Raw genomic sequence first — 21836 nt, 5'->3', positions numbered from 1 at the left:
AACAAGCAATGAAAAGTTCTCCAAAAGTTCACACAAATTATGAAAAAAAAAAGTTGAAATTGAGCTTCTGGGATATTATCAAAATTAATTATTAGTTATTTAATTAGTTAGCAATAGTGTCTGTTCATGGCATAGGCAACGGTAACTCGGAGATTATGCTACTTCACAGCTGAACTATACCATCTGGTGGGTATCCAGGAAATTACAGTTTCAGTATCAAAATCATTAGTAAGTTTTTCAGTCTAAAATTGATGAGAGCATTGCCATTTCTTATAAGCAGCATACTATGAATAGAACACTACTAAAGCATTTCTGTAATTTGTGCTTTCCATTTGTGACGTTCTGAGACCCAACGATGCATCCACATCCCACATATTCCAGTATCTTCCCGTTCTCTTCCAAACTTCTAACTTGATCTGTGGAAGTTTTACAGTGAAAACAGAAAAAGAGAGTGATACAAACCCTCAGCTGCTATTTAGACTTTTAAAATGGTGTGTAAAGGAAATCAGAACAATAAAGCTTAAAGGAAAACAACAAAAACAGTAAAGAAACATTAGTAATACCCTGGATAACTCCTTTCTGTCTCCTGGCCAAATCAGATGTCCTTAGGAAGTGCCAGTGTCCTGTCTGGGAAGCAGAGGATTTCTATTCGTTTGGGGCTTTTCTATGGTTTTTATTTTGCTTTGTGTTTTGTTTTCCTGGTCAGAAGGTACAAGTGATGGGAATGTGGCTTTGAGAGGAATAGTGTTGAATTCTGCATCTGAATTGTAAGAATCTCTTTAAAAACCTTTAAAAATGGGGCAGCTGCTGACTTCAGTAAGATTTCACCAACAACCAGGCCATGAGCAATTAAAAAAGAAGACATAATTTTGAAACAACAGTGCCACAGCCACCATATACAGTTAAGAACACTGCTGAGCACTCTGGCTGTTAAAAGAAAAAGAAAATATACTGTTGCAGACAGATGTTGCAAAATAAATCTACTGGGTTCAAACCAGTATATTCCTAGGCTATAAAACATGGCTGGAAAAACATTTTAATGTTTTTTTCCAAACACTGCTGGACTATTAAGTGCTAAATATCAAAAAGGCCAATTCACCTCTCATTAGTGTGACTAGGAAGGCAACCGAGAATTGAATCACTCAAAAGAGCTGATCCTGCTGTCCCTACCAAAGATGACATGATCCTCAGAAACACATTACAAACTACGCCAGCCTAAAATTTTCAGTGTCAGAGCAAGGAGAACTTGAGTTTTGTGGAGACTAAACAGGGACATCAATAACAAGGCTCTGTGATGAATTATCTATTTCCCTTTATTTATTTATTTATTTATTTATTAAGGACATACTGCTGACAGTGTCAAGTGAGCCATTGCAAGCTCCCCTACAGCCTTGGTAGGACACAAGTGCCATTCTTCCCTTTTTTGTAAGGCAGAGAAGACAGCAGTGGCTGGGTAAGGGAATGAAGAAAAAGCAGACTTCTGTCAGCTGTTTTTGTAACCAGTGAAAAGCGCGTGTGCATGTCAAGAATAATAACCTTGCCCACGACTGAAGATAGGGTTTCCCATATTTCCTACATTGCATCAGTTTCCAGAAAGATTTTCTGCATTGAGGTCATAGCTTTGAGCCCCATGAAAGTGTTTACGAAAGGGTCTGAGTGGAGCTGATTATGCCAATCTAAGTCCCCAGGAGCCAAGGGTTTTCTAGGCGTAATAGTAATCACATATACTCACATCCATGGATTTTAATTAATTCTTTCAACCAACAATGAGTGGACCTCAGGAGATCCATGAATGCCATCTGAAAGTCCTTATGAAAGGCAAGGGAAGAAACAACCCTCTTGTCAGGAGGTTTAAATTACCTACAATGACACCTCTTCCTCACTTGCTCGTGTCTACAGGCTGGCTTGTGCTAATTCTACCTAGATTGTTGTCCACATTTGGCCATTTGTGTGCAGACCTTTGACTTCTCCTGTTTTTTGGCAAAATGGTAGTAATGAGAAGGTTGTAATCAATAGCAATTGGTTTAAATCAATACTGTTCCGCCTCAGTTAGGGATAAACTTCTTCCTGAGGAAAACATTATGTCACAACCAAAAGCAATGGAACAAAGCTGTTTTCCCCTGTATCTGCCCCCGACTGAAATACAAAAGGGTATTTCAATTTCTCATGCAGTTAGTCAAAGGAAGCAAAAGAAAAAGCTCAGCAAAACTGAAGAAGATTAGATTCACCCATTCATCAACAGATGCTTCACCCTCTTAAGAAAAAGGTGTCAAGGTTTCAGATAAAAAGGTAGGAAATCATGAAACTAAACAAGAAGTGGGTGAGAGAATGTGGGAAACCGTCCTTTGCAACTGTGTATTAAAATAACAACAACAACAACAACAAAAATCCCAACACAGTTAATAGAACCCAGCTTTGCCATCAAGTTCTGTAGTGGGAAATTCACAATTTTATTATAAGAACTAGAACTTCCTATCACCATGCTGGTCTTGGGCCTGAAATAACACCGGGGGTGGGGGGGTGGGGTGGGGAACAGATTCCAAAATGTGCCTGTGATAAAACTGTCTGAAAACTGATCTCTTGGGCTCCTTTGAGGATGCTCCCAATTCTCAAGCAACCTGGTTGTCATAGCACCTTCCATAAAGCTTTGCCAGAACATCGAAATATCACCTCTGAGGGAGGGGTTTTATGGGATAATAAAACAAGCTGTCTTGGACTGTCATTAAGACGTGGAACATAGGCTTCAACAACAACAACAACAAATTATCAAATGTTGGTTTATGTGAGTAATGGCAAGGCTGGTCCTGTGGTAAAAGCTTCTGGAAAAACACACTCTGGAACACTGATGAAGAAAACATTTGTTTGCTTCAAACAGAAAAAAAAGAGAGACATACAACAAAAACAATATTTACAGTACAAGTCAAGAACTGTAAGCTTGGCTTCTGCAGAATGCTTGACAAAACATACGAAACTCTAGTGAGTTACAACTGGAAATTTACCCTTCACTGCCTGAAAACTTTCCCTCCCACAACATGACAAAATCAAAATTAAATTAATTCTTGCAGGGAGTGGTCATTGTTAAAGAAAGCCTGCAGACGTCTTCACTGGCCAGGCCAAATTGCCAGCATGATGCAAGGATGGTGCTCGGTGGCCATGTGTGGTGGTGCCAGGGCACGATGCCAGCAAGGTGCCACCACCCCCACCACTGCGTCAGGTGAACGGTGGCTGAGGCTGCGCTCCCCTGGTCCATCCCCAGAATAAACGGAGCTTAGGCAATCGGCCTCAAATGTGGACCAGCAAAATCAGCTTGAATCTTAACCCTCACATCCAGTGCTAGTTTAGAAGCCCATACCATATTTCAAGGTCATAAAATTAAGCTTATTGAATTCCTACATAGCACTAAGCCTATAGGACAGCATGGCTTGGAGAAATGACTGATACCTACTGAGAAAAAAAATATATATATATCTTTTTTGCTAACTGCTTTCAATGGTCTGAAAGATAGTGTCCATTCCTGGCAGCTGCTGTACACTCAATATATATATAACTTGTCTCTTTTCCTGGCGTCTTATGACTAGGTACACAAACGTCAGTAAAGCTGCATTAAAAAAAAAAAAAAAAGTGAAAAAAATATTAGAATAAGTATTGGCATGCAGGACCTGGACTGCTCATTTTAAGGAAGTCCTTGAACATATCGGTAAAATACTAAGAGACAGTTAAACAGTTAATAATGTACATTCAGACAGGCTGGAAAGGACAAGCTGGTTAGTCTGTTGTCTGTCATAGTCATGGAAGGCTCTTTAGCTGGGCAAGGGCAGAATCTGAGCAATGAATGCCAAGCTGCTTTGTGACACATTTTGAAATAGACTTTATCTAAGGAAAAAACAAACAAACAAAATCACATAAATATTTAGTGTGATACTAGTTTTGTGAGTAGTGATACTAGCATTCTTTACAGCATTTAACTCAATCCCATATGACTCCTGATAAAATAGCTCTGCTCAGAGAGCAGACTGTGTTCAATAGGCTAACTTAAGTGGACTGATAGGATAGAAAAAAAAAAAAAAAAAAGAAAGGTATCCTTGTTCTGCTAGGGTGTTTGTGGCAGCTCTGTCAGGAACCATCTAGTCTTGGTCAAATACTATTCTAGATCTTTATGAACGGTCTGTGAGAAAATGGAATTAATTTTGATAAAAATGTCAGAAAAATATGTGGTATAGCCAAATGGTAAGTCAGTTATGTCAGTTATTCCGACCAATCTGGAATGTTTTTTTGACTGAGATATAGCCTACATCATATGAAAATATAAAAGGAATGGTAGCGTCCCCACATGAGATGCTTTATCGGTTATGCTCACTGACCAGGGAGCTGAACTCAGAGCAGCATGCATTTCAGTGTGGTGTAACTCTGTACGTATAGGGACAGGGAGCGTTGATCACACCGGCAGGACAGCCGTGGGTGCATCGCTGGGACACACTAAGGCTGGAAAAGATATCGGCCTCACTTCCTGACTACAAAGGTCCCTGGTGCAGGGCTGATGATAAGAAAATGGATTCAGTTGCTGTATGTAGGAGTACAGGAATACCCTCCCGGAGCCGTGAGGTGAAATTTCCTTTATATATCATACGAGTGAAACTAGTGAAACTAGAAACTGCTTCCTGGGAAGACCTAGGCCGTCCTCTGAACAGCTTCCAGCTCTGTCACCCACCCTCGCAGGAATGCCATTAGGCAGGCATGAAGATCGAGTCCTTCCGAAAAGATCTCTGACACCTCCTGCCATAAATGAAGCCGCGGCATGCAGAGGATGGAAATGTGGGGGGATTCCAGCTGCCTGCAAGGAATAGGGGAAATGCCCAGTGCCGAGTCCCCTGTTACTGAGGACTACAGTGCATCAAACAGGCAGACCTTTTGTGGTCTTGCCTTCAGCACGGCAAGTGCAAAACACAGAGACAGATCCACCAGATCTGCTGAGTTCAAAGCTGGTTTCTACTCTGCCTGCACGATAAAATTGTCTTTACTGTAATATCTGATCATAAGCCTGAGGCCTCTTAGGACTGTGTGTGATATGAGGTGCAGATCCAATTTGCATTTAGCTTACACAGGAAGGAAACATGCTTCATTTTTTAAATTTAATTTAAATTAATTTTTTATTTTCCCTATAATGTGTTGCTCCAAAATATGAGTGCTTTTTATTTCATTCATCAGCTTCTGTGCTTTTGGTGCCTCCTTGCACAACGTTTCAGCAGTATCACCGGCCACTTTCAGCAGCACAGCGTTGGCAACACATGAAATGTGACAGCCAGATGTGCTGATCCGTTGACACTGGACTCTGTGAGGGCACTATTAAGGTTTTGCAGGGGAGTGTGAGCAGGACGGTGTGGGGATTAGATTGCTTTTCTGCATCTGGAGGTGAAACCCTGATGAAGTGTTGGGCTGTGTTATCAACAGTATTGTAGGCAACATGAAAAGTGCAAAATGACCTTTTCTTCACTTTATTTCTGTATTTACAAGGTTATGAGTGGTGAAACACTTCCTAGTATAGCCTTAACGGTGTCTAAAATTATTATTATTTTTTTAATCTAAAAGGGGTCAATGCTTGCATTGGGCTTCAGGGAAGGTTTTTTTTATTATTTTTTGCTGAGATTTAAGACTTTTTTTTTTTCTCTCTCCAACTTTATTCAAGTCAAGCAAAAAACTCTCTTGAAGTGCTCAGAGCTGCAGAGTTGGTTGAAGTAGCTCAGGTAGCACAGGAGATGGTCGTGATTTCCACGAGCTTCAGTTATTTAGCGCCTTTCGTATGCCAACAAAATCATAGGTTTGTTTTAGTTTCAGACTCAATAACAGGGACAAAAGCTACCAGGGGCAATAAATGATTTCTCTCCTGCTATATTGCTTCCTACCTTGGCGAGTTTCTCATAGCCACTCTTTCTCAAGGCAAGCTGGGGGGTCCTCGGTGCTGTCGGGACTGTTGTCATCCGAGCTGCTCGGCATGACCTGCATTCAGGGGAGGTGCTGGCTGTGATCCTGCGGCTGGCAAACAAGCTTTTCTCACCGGCTTTTCCCTTCTGTCACAGGCTGTCTTTTCGACCGATGGCATGTAGAATTAACAGCGTGTGTGTAACATTCACATCCGAGTCTTCGTATAAACAAATTGTTCATTTTTCAGGAGGCAAAATTAGGGGTAATGACAGAGGAGAGAACTGAGCCAAAGGAATTTATTGCGCTGGTCCATTAACTCCTTTAAAACACATCCTGCTGACAGTACCAGTGGCAGCACAGAAAGTTTTGTTTTGTTTTATATCTAGCATAGCTGCTCCGATTTCAACAGTTCTTTTTTTTTCCTATCCCTTAAAATAACTTTTTGCTAAAACTAAAAAAAAAAATAAATAATAATAATAATTGCCCTTAAACCATTTCAAATCTTTGGATACATAAACTATTCCTAAAAATCTAATACAGCTGTTATAAGAACTTTATCAACATTTTCTGCCTGAAGTTGTTTTGGTAATTAAAACTCAGCTGCAGAATTTAATCCATTTTTTCTGTAAGCATTTTGATTGCAAAAACACTTTCTGAATACTATGAAATTTAGATGTGCTGAAATGCTTTAAGATTTTTTTTTTTAATGGTTGTGGGTGGCTTGTATCTAGAGATACACCAAGGATAGTTTTACATCCACAGGCACAAAAGGCCTAAGCAAATTCCGCTTCTGAAACAACGTGCTGATATTTAAAGTCATCATGTGAGATCAGCAACATAATTGCAACTATTAAATTGCATGGCCTGTAATACTGCGTGGATATTGTTTAGTTTAATATCGTGCATAATTGCAGAAGCTTGCATTTATTGTTTGTGCTTATGCAATGGAAGAGGCACCTTCCATTACTCCAGCACCTGGCATTGACGGGCATTATTTGCAAGAGTGTGGAATAGCATAAACCTGGTGCTTTGAACTAGCTCCCCGTATATTGTCTTTCCTTCTCCTTTCCTTTCCCCTTGCTTCGGGCAGGGGCGGCCGGCGGGCAGCAGAGGGCGCTCGGGGAACGCGGTTGTGCGCGGCCCCCGCGCCGCCCCCCAGCTCCGCCGGGACGGGACGGGACGGGACCGGGGTGGGACGGGGAAAGAGGGGAAAGGGAAGAGAAGGGAAGGGAAGGGAAGGGAAGGGAAGGGAAGGGAAGGGAAGGGAAATAATAATAATAAAAACAATAATAAGAAAAAATAATAAGAAGAAAAAATAAGAAAAAATAACAAACAATAAAAATAAAATAAAACAAAGCAAAATAAAATAAAATAAAGTAAAATAAGATAAAACAAAACAAAATAAAACCAAAGCAAAACAAAGTTAAATGACCCCCGAGCAGCCCCGGAGCGCTTCCGGCCGCCCCGCCACCCGTGTCCCGGGGTCCCCCCGTTCCCCATCCCGGCGGGTCTGCCCGGTCCGTGCCGTGCCCCCCCCGCCGGTGCCCGCCTGCCCCAGGTGCCGTGCGGTGGGCGGGCAGCGGGCGGGGATGGAGGCGTTGCTCGGCGCCTGGCGGCCAATGGGCGGCCGGGGGGAGCGGTCCCGGGCGTCAAGAGGGAAGGGGTCCATGAACGCGCCGCAAAGTTGGGGCCGGGCAGCGGCAGCGGGCGGCGCGGCCGCGGGTTGCGGAGCCGGCGGGGGGCGGCGGGGGCTCGGCAGCGTCTCCCGGGCCGCCGCTGGGCGCCCGGGCCGGGCATGGAGGAAGAGGCGGCGGGGCGGCCGCTGCTGAGCAGCTTCGGCGGCCGCTGCTGAGCGGCGATGCGGAGCGCAGCCCCCGGCCGGCCCCCGGCCCACGAGCGGCGGCGGCGGGCGCAGGAGGAGCGGCGCGGCCCCTGAGCGCGGCGCCGGGCGGGCAGGGCGAGCGGAGCCTCGCGGGGAGGGAGCGAGGGAAGAGGCCCCGAGCGGCGCCCACCCGGTCGCCATGGGCCGCCCCGCCGCCGGCCGCGGGGCCCCGCCGCTGCTGCTGCCGCTGCTGCTGCCGCTGCTGCCGCTGGGCGCCGCCGCCGAGCCCCGGCAGGTCTTCCAGGTGCTGGAGGAGCAGCCGGCGGGCACCTGGGTGGGCACTATCGCCACCCGGCCCGGCTTCACCTACCGGCTGAGCGAGCGCCATGCCCTCTTCGCCATCAACGCCACGTCGGGCGCCCTGCACACCCGCGCCACCATCGACCGCGAGAGCCTGGCCAGCGCCGTGGTGGACCTGGTGGTGCTCTCCAGCCAGCCCACCTACCCCAGCGAGGTGCGTGTGCTGGTGCTCGACCTCAACGACAACGCGCCCGTCTTCCCCGACCCCTCCATCGTGGTGACGTTCAAGGAGGACACGGGCAGCGGGCGGCAGCTCATCCTTGACACGGCCACCGATGCCGACAGCGGCACCAACGGCGTGGACCACAGCTCCTACCGCATCGTGGCCGGCAATGAGGAGGGACGGTTCCGGCTCAACGTCACCCTCAACCCCAGCGGTGAAGGAGCTTTCTTGCACCTGGTTTCCAGGGGTGGGCTGGACCGTGAGGCCACCCCCACCTACCAACTGCTGGTGCAGGTGGAGGACAAGGGCGAGCCCCGGCGCCGCGGGTACCTGCAGGTCAACGTCACCGTCCAGGACATCAATGACAACCCGCCCATCTTCAGCCAGACCCTTTACCAGGCACGTGTTCCTGAGGATGCACCAGTGGGGGCCAGCGTTCTCCAGGTGGCAGCAACTGATGCTGATGAAGGCACCAATGCTGACATCCGCTACCGCCTGGAAGGAGGTGACGGCGGCGGCGGTGGTGGGGAGGGGGCTGGCAGCCTCCCGTTCGAGGTGGACCCCGAGAGCGGGGTGATCCGCATCCGGGAGCGCCTGGATTACGAGACGCGCCAGCAGTACTCACTGACGGTGCAGGCCACGGACCGGGGGGTGCCCGCGCTGAGTGGCCGTGCCGAGGCCCTCATCCGCCTGCTGGACGTCAATGACAATGAGCCCCGGGTGAAGTTCCGCTACTTCCCGGCCACCTCCCGCTTTGCTTCTGTGGACGAGAATGCAGCCCCTGGCACTGTGGTGGCCCTGTTGACGGTGAGCGACGCCGATTCTCCTGCTGCCAACGGGAACATCTCCGTGTCCATCCTGGCGGGCAACGAGCAGCAGCACTTTGAGGTGCACAGCAGCAAGGTACCCAACCTCAGCCTTATCAAGGTAGCAGCCGCGCTGGACCGGGAGCGCATCCCTGCCTATAACCTGACGGTGGCGGTGGCTGATAACTACGGGGCCCCGCCGCCACCCCCGGGGTCCCCCACTTCTTCCCTTTCCTCCGATGGGGTGGTGGCGGCTCCTGTGAGCCGCTCGTCGGTGGCGAGCCTGGTGATCTTTGTGAATGACATTAATGACCACCCCCCTGTCTTCGGGCAGTCGGTGTACAGGGTGAACATCAGTGAGGAGGTGCCACTGGGCAGCTACGTGCGGGGCCTGAGCGCCACAGACCGCGACTCGGGCCTCAACGCCAACCTCAAGTACAGCATTGTCTCGGGCAACGAGCTCGGCTGGTTCCGCATCAGCGAGCACAGCGGGCTGGTCACCACGGCTGGCCCCGAGGGTGGCACTGCTGGGCACACTGCAGGTGTGTCCCCCTCCGTCGGGCTGGACCGGGAGACTGCTTCTGAGGTGGTGCTCAACATCAGTGCGCGTGACCAGGGGGTGCAGCCCAAGTTCTCCTACGCGCAGCTGGTGGTGACCATCCTGGATGTCAATGACAACAAGCCTCGCTTCAGCCAGCCTGAGGGCTACCAGGTGTCCCTGGCTGAAAACTCCCCGTCAGGAACTGAGCTGCTGGTCCTGAGCGCCACAGATGGGGACCTGGGGGATAATGGGACTGTCCGCTTCTCCCTGCAGGAAGCTGAGCCAGCAGTGGCAGCGGTTGGCCCGCCCCTGGTGTCCCCTCGCAGGATCTTTCGCTTGGACCCGGTGTCGGGCAAGCTCAGCACCATCTCACAGCTGGACAGGGAGGAGCAGGCTCACTTTTCCCTGCAGGTCCTGGCTACTGATTTGGGTTCTCCTCCCCTTTCTTCAGTAGCTCGGGTTAACGTGAGCCTCCTGGATGTGAATGACAACAGCCCTGTGTTTTATCCTGTCCAGTATTTTGCCCATATCCAGGAAAATGAGCCAGCTGGAACCTATGTAACCACAGTGTCTGCCACTGACCCTGATCTGGGACCCAATGGGACTGTCAAGTACAGTATCTCAGCTGGAGATACTTCCAGGTTTCAGGTCCATGGCCAGACAGGGGTCATCACAACTAAAATAGCTCTTGACAGGGAGGAGAAAACTGCGTACCAGTTGCAGATTGTGGCCACTGATGGTGGTCATCTGCAGTCACAGAACCAGGCCATTGTCACCATCACTGTGTTGGACACTCAGGACAATCCACCTGTTTTCAGCCAGGGCATGTACAGTTTTGTTGTATTTGAAAATGTTGCCCTGGGTTACCACGTAGGTACTGTTTTTGCTTCCACCATGGACCTCAACACCAATATCAGTTACCTTATTACAACAGGTGACCAAAGGGGCATGTTCACCATCAACAGAGTGACGGGGCAGATCACCACAGCCAGTATTATTGATAGAGAAGAGCAAGCGTTTTACCAGCTGAAAGTGGTGGCTAGTGGCGGGGCGATAACTGGAGACACCCTGGTCAATATAACAGTCAAAGATTTAAATGACAATTCCCCGCATTTCATTCACGCAGTGGAAAGTGTAAATGTGGTTGAAAACTGGAAAGCTGGGCATACCATATTCCAGGCTAAAGCTCTTGATCCTGATGAAGGTGTTAATGGCATGGTTCTTTACAGCCTTAAGCAAAACCCAAAGGGCTTGTTTTCAATCAATGAACAAACAGGTGCCATAAGCTTAATAGGACCACTGGACATAAATGCTGGGTCTTACCAGGTTGAAATCCTGGCCTCGGATATGGGAGTGCCACAGCTGTCCTCTAACTTTATCCTGACTGTCTCTGTCCATGATGTGAATGATAACCCTCCTGTGTTTGACCAGCTTTCCTATGAAATTACTATTTTGGAGTCAGAGCCTGTGAATTCCCGGTTTTTCAAGGTGCAGGCTTCTGACAAAGACTCGGGAGTGAATGGTGAGATAGCTTATAGTATAATTGAAGGAAATACTGGGGATGCCTTTGGCATTTTCCCAGATGGACAGCTGTACATAAAGAGTGAACTGGACCGTGAGCTTCAGGAAAGATACGTGTTACTGGTTGTTGCCTCTGATAGGGCGGTAGAACCGCTCAATGCTACTGTGAATGTTACAGTAATTCTGGAGGATGTAAATGATAACAGGCCATTGTTCAACAGTACCAACTATGTGTTTTACTTTGAAGAGGAGCAGAGAGGTGGTTCATATGTGGGTAAAATAAATGCTGTAGACAAAGACTTTGGGCCAAATGGTGAAGTCAGGTATTCATTTGAGCATATGCAACCAGATTTTGAGCTGAACACGGTAACTGGAGAAATAAGAAGCACTCACCAGTTTGACAGGGAAGCTCTTATGAGACAGCGGGGAGCTGCGGTATTTAGTCTTACAGTAATAGCAACAGATCAGGGGTTGCCAAAGCCTCTAAAGGATCAGGCAACTGTACAAATCTACATGAAAGATATCAATGATAATGCCCCCAAATTTCTGAAAGATCTCTACCAAGCTACTATATCAGAATTGGCAGCAAATCTAACACAGGTTCTGAGGGTTTCTGCCTCAGATGTTGATGAAGGGAATAATGGATTGATTCACTATTCTGTAATCAAGGGAAATGAAGAAAAACAGTTTGCAATAGATAGTAGCACAGGCCAGGTGACCTTAGTAGGCAAGCTAGATCATGAAGCTACTGCATCGTATTCTCTCGTCATCCAAGCAGTAGACTCTGGAGCAGTTTCCCTAAGTTCAACTTGCACGTTGAGCGTTGATGTATTGGATGAGAATGACAACAGTCCTTCCTTCCCTAAATCAACTTTGCTAGTGGATGTCTTGGAAAACATGAGAGTTGGTGAACTTGTTTCCTCTGTCACTGCCACTGACTCTGATTCTGGTGACAATGCTGACCTCCATTATAGCATTACAGGGACAAACAATCACGGGACCTTTAGTATCAGTCCCAACACTGGTAGTATTTTTCTTGCAAAGAAATTGGACTTTGAGACGCAGTCATTGTATAAGCTAAATATAACAGCAAAAGACCATGGAAGGCCGCCACGGTCATCTACGATGTCAGTGGTAATACATGTTAGGGATTTTAACGACAACCCTCCTAATTTTCCTCCAGGGGACATTTTTAAGTCTATTATTGAGAACATTCCTGTTGGTAGCTCTGTCATTTCTGTGACTGCTCATGACCCAGATGCGGATATTAATGGGCAGTTGACATATGCAATCATTCAACAGATGCCAAGAGGTAATCATTTCCGTATAGATGAAGTCAGAGGGACGATATTTACCAATGCTGAAATAGATCGGGAGTTTGCTAATCTCTTTGAATTAACAGTCAAAGCCACTGATCAGGCTGTTCCTGTGGAGTCCAGGCGATTTGCCTTGAAGAACGTGACCATTTTAGTGACGGATCAAAATGACAATGTTCCTGTGTTCATATCGCAAAACGCTCTTGCAGCCGACCCTTCGGTTGTGATCGGTTCAATCCTAACGACAATTATTGCTGCAGATCCTGATGAGGGCGCCAATGGAGAGGTGGAATATGAAATAATCAATGGAGATACTGAAACCTTCATTGTGGATCGCTATAGCGGAGACCTAAGAGTAGCATCAGCTTTGGTGCCCTCTCAGCTCATATACAATCTTATAGTTTCTGCCACGGATCTTGGCCCCGAAAGGAGGAAATCTACCACTGAAATGACTATAATTCTGCAAGGGGTTGATGGGCCTATTTTCACACAGCCAAAATACATAACTATCTTAAAAGAAGGCGAGCCTATTGGGACAAACGTGATATCTATAGAAGCGGCTAGTCCGCGGGGTTCTGAAGCCCAGGTGGAATATTACATCGTGTCTGTCCGGTGCGAAGACAAGAGCCTGGGGCGCCTCTTCACCATTGGGCGCCATACCGGTGTCATCCAGACTGCTGCCATTTTGGACAGGGAGCAAGGAGCGCGTCTCTACTTGGTGGATGTTTATGCCATTGAAAAATCGTCTGTTTTGCCCCGCACACAGCGAGCAGAGGTATAGCTTCTATTCAGTTATTATTTATGTGTTTGCTTTCTAAATAAGCTGTTTAATGTATTTGGTTTTAGTTGAGTATTTTATGAATATTAGTGCACAGCAGAACACCTGAATGCTAAGTCTACTGATTCATTAATTAGAGAGAACCTTTCAGCCTGTATACTTCAAACTTTATTTTTTTTTTCCCTCAAAGCTGCTTCTCTAGGAATTTCAAAGAGGATTTGCCATAGTGCTCAAATTTGGCTACCATGGGCACAGCATTGGCCAAATACATTTTGGGTACTGAATGGTTTAGGTCCTGAAAGCTTTAATTGCAGGCATATTGTGAGTTTTGCACGCCTTCTCATTTTAGCAATCATTAATTATTCTAAGTCTTTCTATTCCTATGTGAGTTACAGCCGAAATACTGTCATGATTACAGTAATGAAAGATGTTGAGGATTGGCCAGGAGGGGATTGCTCTCTGAACAGTTCATTTAGTGTCTCCAGCCTGGATGTGCTTATTCTCCCCCTGCCTTGTGGTTTTCCTGGTGAAGCCCCTCAGACAGATCTCCACATGCATCTCTAATCTACCGTTACGTCTTTACCTGCACAGATGAGCATGAAAATGCTCTTGTTTCTCTTCTCTGGTGTGACAGACTGAAAAGAGTAACAGTTTAGCAGGCACCTTTACTTATCAGAAAGCAATTTGCTTTGGCCTTGACTCGAGGGTCTTTAGATGTGCTCTATATCACTAGCTTGAGCAGCAAATGGGTTTGAGACATCAGCAGTGAAGTACAAGTATTTTAATTGCCACGGAGTATGGCAATTGGGTCACAGAGCTGAAATTTTACACCATTCTTGCCGTCTTGCACATGAAGACTGGGAGGCCTGTTGTGAAAGGGAGCCTTGTGTTTGGTTTAGCTTGCACCGTGTTATGGAGATGCCTTCTGTGCTTTGTTATGAGTCATTTAACTTGCACTCGCTGCAAGTTTGGGTCTGGCACCACTGAGTGTGTCAGCCAGCGGGGGATGCTGGAAGTACGGTGGTTCAACCATTTCCCCCGCCAACTAAGCCCATTACCTCAGTATTGCATAGCCTCGTGTGTCCCAGGTGTTACCCCCATCTATATTTCCACTTCAGAATTATGTCTTTGTCTTGAGCCACCAAGGTGTTTTTTTTTTTTGATTTTAGCTGATGGGATATTTCTAATTGTTGCTTGACAGCTGTAGCTTTTTATCTTAATTGTCACTTTGTTGTTGTTTTTACTGCACTATAAGTATGGTCTGTATAGGTACGCAACCTGATTTTCCTGTCCTGACAGTGATTGATGCTCTGTAAAGCACCGTTGTCAGACCGGGAATCTGAGCAGAACTCAAAGATTTCTCAGTGTGTATGAGTGAGTTTATCTCAGCAGCATGTGTGCTGTTTGCTGTTGATTATTGTTTTGAAGTGTATCTGAACATGACCTGTTTGACTGCTGCTGCTGGTTTATATAGTATGCTGTTTTTATGGGAAGATTCCTGTCACACTGGTGCCTGCATCCCTGCTAGCAATTTGTAAAAGATAAAAGCAAAAACCGATAAAAATTGAGTTATTAGTAAGTTATATTTTGTCTTGATGGACAGTTATTTTAAGGGTTAAGCCTTTGTCAGTGAGCATTTGGATCGCGATCCTGCAGTTTGGAGTCTGCCCACATGACTAAAGAGTTTCTTGACTGAAGGGGGACTCACAGGAGACCCTATGGTTGCAATAGGCTCACACATTGTAAAAGTATTTAATATGAATATTTGGTGAGCAGCGAAAAGAACAACTATTGAAACTTTAAACAAATTTTTCGTTGTTGAATACAAACCACTCCTGAAATCAAAAACAAATGTTTTATTCTGTAAAGAATATTGAAAGCAATGGTTGGGAGCGAGGATTTCATATTATTACTTACATGTTTATAGCTTCTTAAATGCGTCTTTTCCCAAACATAATTAGCGTACAGTGCTTCTTTAGAAATATATTATAAATTATAATCAGCTATCAACCTTAAAAAGAATAACCATATGCAGTATTTCTCTTGACTGATTTCATTTCTCTGCAGTGGTTTTTGCTGTCCTGCACTTGAACAAGCACTACTACAGTAAAATTCCTTGCATAAGCTGCCTGTCAGTGGGTGCTGAATAAGCAACGCAGCTTTTTTCCATGTTGCTTATGGATGTTAATTTTTTTGCTCACTGGAACAGTGGTTTGATGAAATGGGTGTGCTCGATACAGTCTTAGAGTTTAGTGCCAGTCTTTTATAAGAAACAGCCGATACCCAAGTACATGACCAGTATCTTTTACCTTTAAAAACCCACCTTAAAATGCACTCATGCTACAGTCTTTATGCATCAGTTCTATAATCCAGAAGCTTTAATGTTTTCCTTCAGTTCTGATTTTTATGGTGATGGCTCACAGAACACAGATGAGGGATAATGAACATGCATGAACCTGTAGAAGTTATAAAGCCACAAAACCTAAGTGTTCTTTCACACATAATGTCTTCAACTTTTTTGACATTTACATGACAAAATGAGGACTGACCAATTTTGGATTCCCCTGTGAGAAGCAGGTTATAAAGCATTTTTCTACACACATAGACAAAGCATAATAGGTCTGGCTGGTATCACAATACCTGACGGTTTTTAAGCAGATAGCTGTTATGAGAAAAACCTTGAGTGTTGCGCATTATCTTTCTTCCTTCTCTTACAGCATGTTGTTTTGCTGCTGGATCTGGTTAAGAAGGAGGGAAGGAGCAGCAATAGGTTATGCTTAACAACTTCCCATTCTTCCTGCCTGTGGCACCTTTTGCCCCAATGCCAGACATCGTCCTAATTAGAGTGTGGCATCTGAGTGAACCAGAGAGCACTTGGAGCCGCTCAGTGTTGAACGTCCCTGTTGAGATCTGGGAAGAAAGCAGCAGCAGCAAGTTGTTATTCAGTCTTTTTTCTAACTTAGTCTTTAGGAATGGTTTTGGGTGGCAGACACCTGGTGTGAAATAGAGATTTTTGCAGCTTCAAAGCAGTGACTAGGCATCGTCTAAGAAGAGCAGGCCTGCGTGAAACTGCTTATTTTATAACTGAATCCTTGTCCTTGGGAAATGGTATGATTTTTTTTTTTTAGGTTCTATCATTAATCTCTTTCTTTTTTTGTAGTATCAACTATATTGAAATTATCTACCCAGTGCTCCAGCTGAAAAAGTCTCTCCCACCTTTCACATCCATCCCTGGGGTTTTCCCTATAGGATCTCACTATAGAGCCATTCATTGCATAGCTATCCGGTTTGTACTCTACCCCTTTCTGAAGAGAGGGTCCAAGGTAAGAGCTATGCATTGGCTGAATCCCCTTCTGAACACAAAGCAGCTGAAAGTGTAGACTTACATTCTTTTCAATAAACCAGTTAAAAAAAGCTAAGAACTGTTTATCTCAGTTTCTTTTCTGAGGTGACAGGACATACAGTAATGGTGTCAAACTGTACAAGGGGAGGTTTAGATTGGATATTGAGAAGAATTTTTTCACGGGAGGGGTGGTCAGGCATTGGAACGGGCTGCCCAGGGAGGTGGTGGAGTCACCATCTCTGGAGGTATTTAAGAGCCGTGTGGACGTGGCGCTTAGGAACGTGGTTTAGTGGTGGACTTGGTTGTGCTAGCTGATGGCTGGACTTGATGATCTTAAGGGTCTTTTCCAACCTGTATGATTCTATGATTTACAGTTTGTGGATTTTTTAGCACTTAGGTTTCATATTTGTGTATAATTCTGTGCTCATTATTGCCATGTGGAAAGAGAAGTGTGAGTTTTTCGGAAAATGCAGGTCATGAGGTAACATTTATGTTCAAAGTACTAAATAGTTTGAGATTTGCAAGGAAAACAAATGCTCATTCCATTGTATTTTACAGCCAATTTGTGTAATTTTGGATAGTTATTAAATTTGAAAGCTGCTTTATTATTTTGACTTAGCCTATTTCTGTGTAATCTACAGTGACAAACCAGATTATTTGACATTGTATGAAAGCATTCTGTGATCAATCTTATTTTTTGCCCCACTTGTATTAGTTGTTAGGTGTTGCTTTGCTCTTCTCTGAGAGAAAAATAATGTAGGTGTCCTGAAGGGAGCCCTTCTGTTTGCTATTTTATGTCTTTTAATATACTCGTGCTGGAAAAACAAAGAAACAAAAAAACAATTGCTTAGCTCCTTTCTCCTGGCTTTCCAACATAAAATCTCTTTTAACCTCTTCCAGCGGGGATGAGGGTTTCACCATCATGATCCTATATATGTTACAGAGTGACTAATGCATATGGGTATCACTGGAAAAGCACGTGATTATATTCAGTCTTGCCTTCCAAAACAGTTGTGTGGTGTATGTTAGGAACCTATGGACAATACTGTTATCTGTGCCATGTTACTCAGGATTAAGCAGAATTAGACAGAATCTTAGTTTGCATGGTTAACCCTTAAGTGGGCAGTTTCCTTGAGAGGAGTAATGAGCTGGCTAGGGACCAGTGGTGCTAACGTGTCTGTCGTGTGTTACAAGTGAGGGGGTAACAGTTGGGGTGTTGAACTAGTTCAGTCCTTTTATCAGGCAAGATATGGGGATTTCAGCCAAGGCAGACTGCTGGCATGGTAAAGGTCTGGAAACTAATGGAGGCAGGCAGAATGCGTAGCCATCTCCCCCTGGAAAGAAAATCATAGCACATTTTACCATGACTCTGAACTGCAGCTACAGCCATAAAACCCTAGCTGCATAGTGTAATTAGTTTGTGCAGCTTTTGACTCGGCCCAGACTAGGTGCTGTGGCTTAGCTAGCTCTGGGTCACTGCAGCACCACGTGGGTCCTTGCTCGAGTGAGATGGAGGGCTTCAAAAGCGTCTCCTCTGTTTCATGCATCTTGTGCAGAGCTCCAGAAACCCAGTGGAAAGGAAAGTGATGCTAAGCAGGAGTGACAGGATACATTGGAGAAGATGCAGGCAGAGCCATAGGAACATTCTTGTCTCCCTCCTGTTTGGACTTGGGGCTGCTTCAGAGATGTGTAGGAACTGCCAGGGTTGCTTGTGGCCTAGACCTAATCTCTCTTCCAGGCAGGGAAAGGTGTGAATTGGTAGGGCAAGCAAAACATTGAAGGTGTTACTTCTATAACTGAGCTGGCCAAGGATGGAGGGCTTTAAACTTAGAGAATTTGAACCATTTTACATAAGTCTTATCTGGCATGTCTCTGTGGTTACCAGTGCAAATGGGAACAATGGAGCACTCCTTGTATTCATACTATTTATAAGTCATCTTATTCTTTAATGATACGTGGCATGTTAATTGTAACTTGACAAAGGAAACTACTTATGAAACATTTGAGTAAACAATGAAAATCTGCTGCCTTGTCCAAGTTCCAACCCCCCCCCCCCTTTTTTTTTTCCCTAGTGCTGGTGTTACTGATGCTGAGAAATCTGTAATTAAAAGTATTGCTGTCACTTGCAGTGATCTTAAAAAAGGGATCTATAAGTTCTCCCTGAACTAGTGTGAGATGGATGTGACTTATGTTGAAAACTGTTCCAAACCAATTAGTGGGTTTCAGTTCAAAGCTTTTAATCTTCTCTCATTTCTTTAATGATTCTGCCTTTCTACATTTTCTTAATATCTAGAGTTTCTAATTTCTTTGCTATTTTTGCAGCTTTGGGGCGTTTTTGCATGTGAGGTCACTTCATAATTTTTATGTTAAAAATCACTAGACTTTAAAAACAACATTCTTTATTATGGAAAATATTTTTCATGTGTCTCTAATGCAAACATTAGAAATAATGGCTCACAACCAGTGTGAAACGTTCGTGTGCTTATTTTTGCGAAGTGTTAAATTCTTCATACAAATCTCTGAATGATTCTTCGGTTCTAGTGATGGTAATTAGCAAGTCCTTTTCCATGTAAAATGATACCCCCCAACATGATGTAGTGCAGGTTTCTTTCTATATGCTAGTGTTGTGTGAAACAATCCGTGGCTGTTCATTTTGGAGAACTTCAGAATTTAGGCACCTCAGCATGCCTGCCCTCTTGGTGTCTCCAGCTCTCATCCCCAGCTTTGCTGCAGTAAGACTACGTTGTTGTTGGCTCCTTAAATCTTTGTTACTGTCTCTGCCTGTTTCCTGAGTGTATCTTGAACTTTGAAGCTGCAGCGAGTGCCGCACCTCATCAGAGAATGGTTTTTACCCTTTTGACTGGTGGAAAGAGGCTTCAGATGTTTTTGTGGTCTCTCTCTCTCTCTCTTTTTTTTTTATAGGTCGGGACCGAATGTTGTTAAAACACCACTCCAAGGGCTATTCTTTCCCTCCCCATAACAAAGTGCCTGTTTTGTGTATATCAAAGCAACTCTGGAGCATGACATAGTTATACTAGTATAGTTTGTTTTAGCTGTGTCTAGACTAGGGAGTAGCATTACCGTTAACTCAGTTTGGTTTGTTACCCATGTAATTATGTCTGTGCAAAACCTGTGTGCGGACAAGCCCTAATACTCTAGGGTTCTAATTAGAAACAAAATTTACTGCGAAGAAAATTGAAGTAAAACAAAGACTTTTCTTAACATTTAGTCAGGAAAAGTGATGCCAGATCAGTATGGTACATCGTATGATTTGTTTCTGTAAATTTATAGCCTTACTTCACTTTGCCAAGAATAATACTAGATATGTTGGGAAACTGTGTCTTTGTTTTACTATGATGTTTCTCTCTATTCTAATAAATCTTGTATTTAATTAGATCACTTAGTCTAGACTGTCACCCAGGTTTGTTTTTGTAGTGATCTATTTTTGTTTACCTCCTCAGAGCAATAGCATACCAAAAGGATAGTAGAACAGATGGAAACTGATAGCTCTGATTATACTGTAAAAATACATATAGCTACATTAGTTAATGCAAAGGAATTTCAGAGAGTCTGTTATGAAGTGGTAATTTATGTGCCAACAGCTATGCAAAAAGTATTGAGAACAAGCATTTGCCTTAATATTTCATATTCTGCAATCTTCATGTGTGTACACACTGTTAGTAGGCTATTTATTGTTGTATTGACATAACGATCTTGAATTGGTATACCATGGTTCTACTATGTTTACTGCAGACATCCAGCTCTACAAACAGGTTACTGTGCTTGTGTTATCTGTTGCAAACATTCAGCAGCCCATGAGGTTCAGACAAATGGAAGGAGCTTTGTGGGCTGCTGCTGGTGGACCATCTTCTAATGGTGTATCACCTTCCCCCTCTTTCTACCCTCTAGCCTGGAGGTGGCATCCCCAGCCAAGTCTGGGTTCCCTGCAGCAGCCAAGTGAGGGAAACTAACTCCTAAGACCCCCATGAAGTTGGTCTGGAGAGGGAAAATCAAAGAGCATCTTGGAGATAACTTGATGGCAGAGGGGTCCATATAAAGGTTGCCTTTTGATGGTGCCCAGGAAATGAGCAAGGTCTACTGGCTACCACCTGCAGGTTGCTCATGTGATGGAAGGCATTCACTGTCTGTCCCCTGTGATTGCCACAGTGGGATCATCTCTGAGAGGTGGGTTGTGTCTATCTCCTTGTGGGTGGTGTGTTTAGCGTCCTTTTATAAAGATAAAACCTGAAAGGATTTTTCTCACGGATCTGTATTGAGTAAACAAATGTGAATAATTTGAGATGTGCCATATGACCAGTAAGTGAAGTATCATCAGCATTAACACAAAACTAACATCCTTGACTTCAGATATCCACATTTTCTAGTCTCTTAGCTAACTATACTCCCCTATAAATATGCATGTACATGCATGTGTCAAAATAATTCTCTCATCAGCTGCTCAGTTGGAGGTGCTTAGAAAACAACTAAACTGGCTCAAGCAACACTGTAGTCTTCTCTGTATCATCCACCTGTACTGTTTTCAGACCTCTGTCAAGCAAGAGTCAAGCCCCAAGTTGCCATCACAAATACAGAAGTGTCTAATAGGCAAGGGGAACATGGCAGTGCAACTTGGTTATATTCCAGTTTCTCATCTTTGTATTACTAACCTTCTGAATTTCCTAAAAATCAATTTTTTGTTTTTTGTTACACATTTTTCAGTAATAGTACCTCTGGTACAAGATACACAACGAAGGTTCAGACCAAGGTTGTCGTATGTTGTCTTTGGTGAGGCACGTGTGGGCCTGCGTTGCAGTGCAGTATGTCCCCAGAAACCTGAACTCAGGTAGTTTTTGATAAATGGAAGGCATGAGAGAGAACAGTAAAGCTCCGGCTTCAAGGGTTGATGTTGGTAGGTGTCTTTCTGGGCCTTTGGGGCCTACTGCTCCAGCCTGGCCAGAGGTCAAGTGCTCCTGCCTCCTGTGGAAGCTCTACTGGAGTGCGCAGCCTGCTGGGCCCTGTATCTTCTTGCTGCTATACTGTTTTTCTGAAAAGCTTCTATGTAGTTTAATACTGCACATCCGTAATCTTTCTCTTTCACTGCTATGTTATATTTAACTTTTGAGGATTAAGGATGCCATCTACTTCTTGCTTGATTCTATTTAGCATTGAGGAAACCGATAAGCTGAAAACTTTCAGTGTCTTACAAGTGAGTTTTGACTCATTTCCAGATTCTTAGGTGGATATCTATGCTTTATGGGACAGCTTAT

At 44.7% G+C, this 21836-nt stretch overlaps 1 protein-coding gene across 1 annotated transcript in view; it reads left to right on the top strand.

Moving 5' to 3' along the window:
* The first annotated feature begins 599 nt into the window (after window positions 1-599).
* FAT4 (FAT atypical cadherin 4) overlaps window positions 600-21836 on the top strand; it is a 150382-nt gene continuing 129145 nt past the window's right edge. The window contains exons 1-2 of the mRNA XM_035554857.2: window positions 600-709; window positions 7817-13223. Of these exons, the coding sequence (XP_035410750.1) occupies window positions 600-709; window positions 7817-13223 (5517 nt within the window). The remainder of the gene's footprint in view (window positions 710-7816; window positions 13224-21836) is intronic.

The sequence above is a fragment of the Cygnus atratus genome, chromosome 4, assembly GCF_013377495.2.
Source record: "Cygnus atratus isolate AKBS03 ecotype Queensland, Australia chromosome 4, CAtr_DNAZoo_HiC_assembly, whole genome shotgun sequence".
Lineage (NCBI taxonomy): Eukaryota > Metazoa > Chordata > Aves > Anseriformes > Anatidae > Cygnus > Cygnus atratus.
This window is presented reverse-complemented; position numbering and strand designations above follow the sequence as displayed.